The sequence below is a fragment of the Pangasianodon hypophthalmus genome, chromosome 17, assembly GCF_027358585.1.
Source record: "Pangasianodon hypophthalmus isolate fPanHyp1 chromosome 17, fPanHyp1.pri, whole genome shotgun sequence".
Classification (NCBI taxonomy): domain Eukaryota; kingdom Metazoa; phylum Chordata; class Actinopteri; order Siluriformes; family Pangasiidae; genus Pangasianodon; species Pangasianodon hypophthalmus.
In genome coordinates this window covers 112,382-114,881 of record NC_069726.1, presented here as the reverse complement: position 1 = coordinate 114,881, position 2,500 = coordinate 112,382, and the positions used below count along the sequence as shown (strand labels likewise).

Below are 2,500 nucleotides of genomic sequence, written 5' to 3'. Positions count from 1 at the left end.
CTGTGTTCAGGTGTGTATATATATGTTTTTGTGTGTGTGTGTGTGTGTGTGTGTTAATGACCCCGCTGTGTTCAGGTGTGTATATATATGTTTTTGTGTGTGTGTGTGTGTGTGTGTGTGTTAATGACCCCGCTGTGTTCAGGTGTGTGTGTGAGCAGGAAGCAGGTGTATAATTTCTGTGAGATGAGCAGTCTGAGCCGAGACGAGGAGATCTGCACCATCACCTGGGGGGACGAGCACGAGACTGAGGTGAGTGAGTGTGTGTCTGTGTGTGTGTCTGTGTGTGTGTCTGTGTGTGTGTCTGTGTGTGTGTCTGTGTGTGTGTCTGTGTGTGTGTCTGTGTGTGTGTCTGTGTGTGTGTCTGTGTGTATGTTACAGGAAGAGCAGCTGAACACATAATTAACACACGTGTTGTTCTCAGTGTAAATAGAACACAAGCGTAATGTGTAACACTACTTGTGTAATGATGTGTTTTATAGTGACACTGATTAATGCACTGAGAGGCGGGTGCTCTGTTCACTGCTCATTACTGTTGTCTTCTATAACGTGTGTGTGTGTGTGTGTGTGTGTGTGTCAGGTGTTAATGGGGAGTGTTAATGGCAGAGTGAAGACGTTCAGTACAGAGAAGGGAATTTTCACTGAGAGTCGAGAGTGTGCGGATTTATCACACGGACGATTCACCGGCCTCGCTGTCACAGACAGGTACGCACACACTCAGGTGAACACACACACTATAACACACAATAATATGATAACACACACACACACACACACACACCTGGGGGTATTCCATGAAACGAGCTAACTCGACAAGCTCAGATAATTTCCATCAATTTTGGTTCCACAAGCGAAGCTAATCGTAAGCCCCGCTCCGTTACTGTGGCAACAGCCATTAAATTTCTATAGCTTTGCTTAACTTGATGAATTTTCTTGGCTAAGGCTTGAGCTTTTGTAATCTCATCCAGCGGAACAGTCCTCAGGAATAATTGTTTTGTTGAAGTGCAGTAAAAGTGTAGACAGTATAAAATCTGGTTCTATAATCTTATATATGCCATTGATAAACAGTGTAGGAATTACAGCACTTTTTATATGTGGCCCCTCCTTTTTTTTAAGAGATCAAAAGTAATTGGACAATCATATGGTCCATGCCCAGGTGTGTGTTATTCCCTCATTACTTTACTTACAGGTAAGCAGATAAAAGGTCTAGAGCTGATTAAAGTATTTGGAATCTGTTGCTGTTAACTCTCAATATGAAGTCCAAACAGCTGCCAGTGAAACAAAGCATCATAAGCTGAAAAATCAAAACAAACCCATCAGAGAAATAGCACAAACATTAGCTGTGGCCAAATCATCTGATTGGTACATTCTTATAAAGAAAGAAGGCACTGGAGACCTCAGGAACTCCAAAAGGCCCGGAAGACCGCAGAAAACAGCTGTGGTGGATGACAGAAGGGCTCTTTCCCTGGTGATTAAAATCCTTTTCACAACAGTTGACCAGATGAAGAACATCCTCCAGGAGCTCATACAGCAAACACAATCATAATTACTCGTATGTTATGAACCTGGAATTTAAAAAAATGTAGAGTGATCAAGGCTGGGGCTCCCAGAAAATTTATAATGTCCATTTACGGTCCTTTACCCGAAAAGTTTGGGAACCCCTGTCCTAATGGTGTCCTGTCTCCTTCCATCAAATACCTGTCTCACTCTCTGCTCTAGTACTCCTGTCTCACGCTCTGTCTCACTCTCTGCTCTAGTACTCCTGTCTCACGCTCTGTCTCACTCTCTGCTCTAGTACTCCTGTCTCACGCTCTGTCTCACTCTCTGCTCTAGTACTCCTGTCTCACTCTCTCTCACTCTCTGCTCTAGTACTCCTGTCTCACTCTCTGCTCTAGTACTCCTGTCTCACTCTCTGCTCTAGTACTCCTGTCTCACTCTCTCTCACTCTCTGCTCTAGTACTCCTGTCTCACTCTCTCTCACTCTCTGCTCTAGTACTCCTGTCTCACTCTCTCTCACTCTCTGCTCTAGTACTCCTGTCTCACTCTCTGCTCTAGTACTCCTGTCTCACTCTCTGTCTCACTCTCTGCTCTAGTTCTCCTGTCTCACTCTCTGTCTCACTCTCTGCTCTAGTACTCCTGTCTCACTCTCTGCCTCACTCTCTGCTCTAGTACTCCTGTCTCACTCTCTGCTCTAGTACTCCTGTCTCACTCTCTGCCTCACTCTCTGCTCTAGTACTCTTGTCTCACTCTCTGCCTCACTCTCTGCTCTAGTACTCCTGTCTCACGCTCTGTCTCACTCTCTGCTCTAGTTCTCCTGTCTCACTCTCTGCCTCACTCTCTGCTCTAGTTCTCCTGTCTCACACTCTGTCTCACTCTCTGCTCTAGTACTCCTGTCTCACTCTCTGTCTCACTCTCTGCTCTAGTACTCCTGTCTCACTCTCTGTCTCACTCTCTGCTCTAGTACTCCTGTCTCACTCTCTGTCTCACTCTCTGCTCTAGTACT

The 2,500-nt window shown here is 45.3% G+C and overlaps 1 protein-coding gene across 1 annotated transcript in view; it reads left to right on the top strand.

The window, feature by feature from the left end:
• The window catches only part of wdr74 (WD repeat domain 74), an 8,867-nt gene that overhangs the window by 2,121 nt on the left and 4,246 nt on the right, over positions 1-2,500 (top strand). The window contains exons 2-3 of the mRNA XM_053241540.1: positions 143-249; positions 578-702. Of these exons, the coding sequence (XP_053097515.1) occupies positions 143-249; positions 578-702 (232 nt within the window). The remainder of the gene's footprint in view (positions 1-142; positions 250-577; positions 703-2,500) is intronic.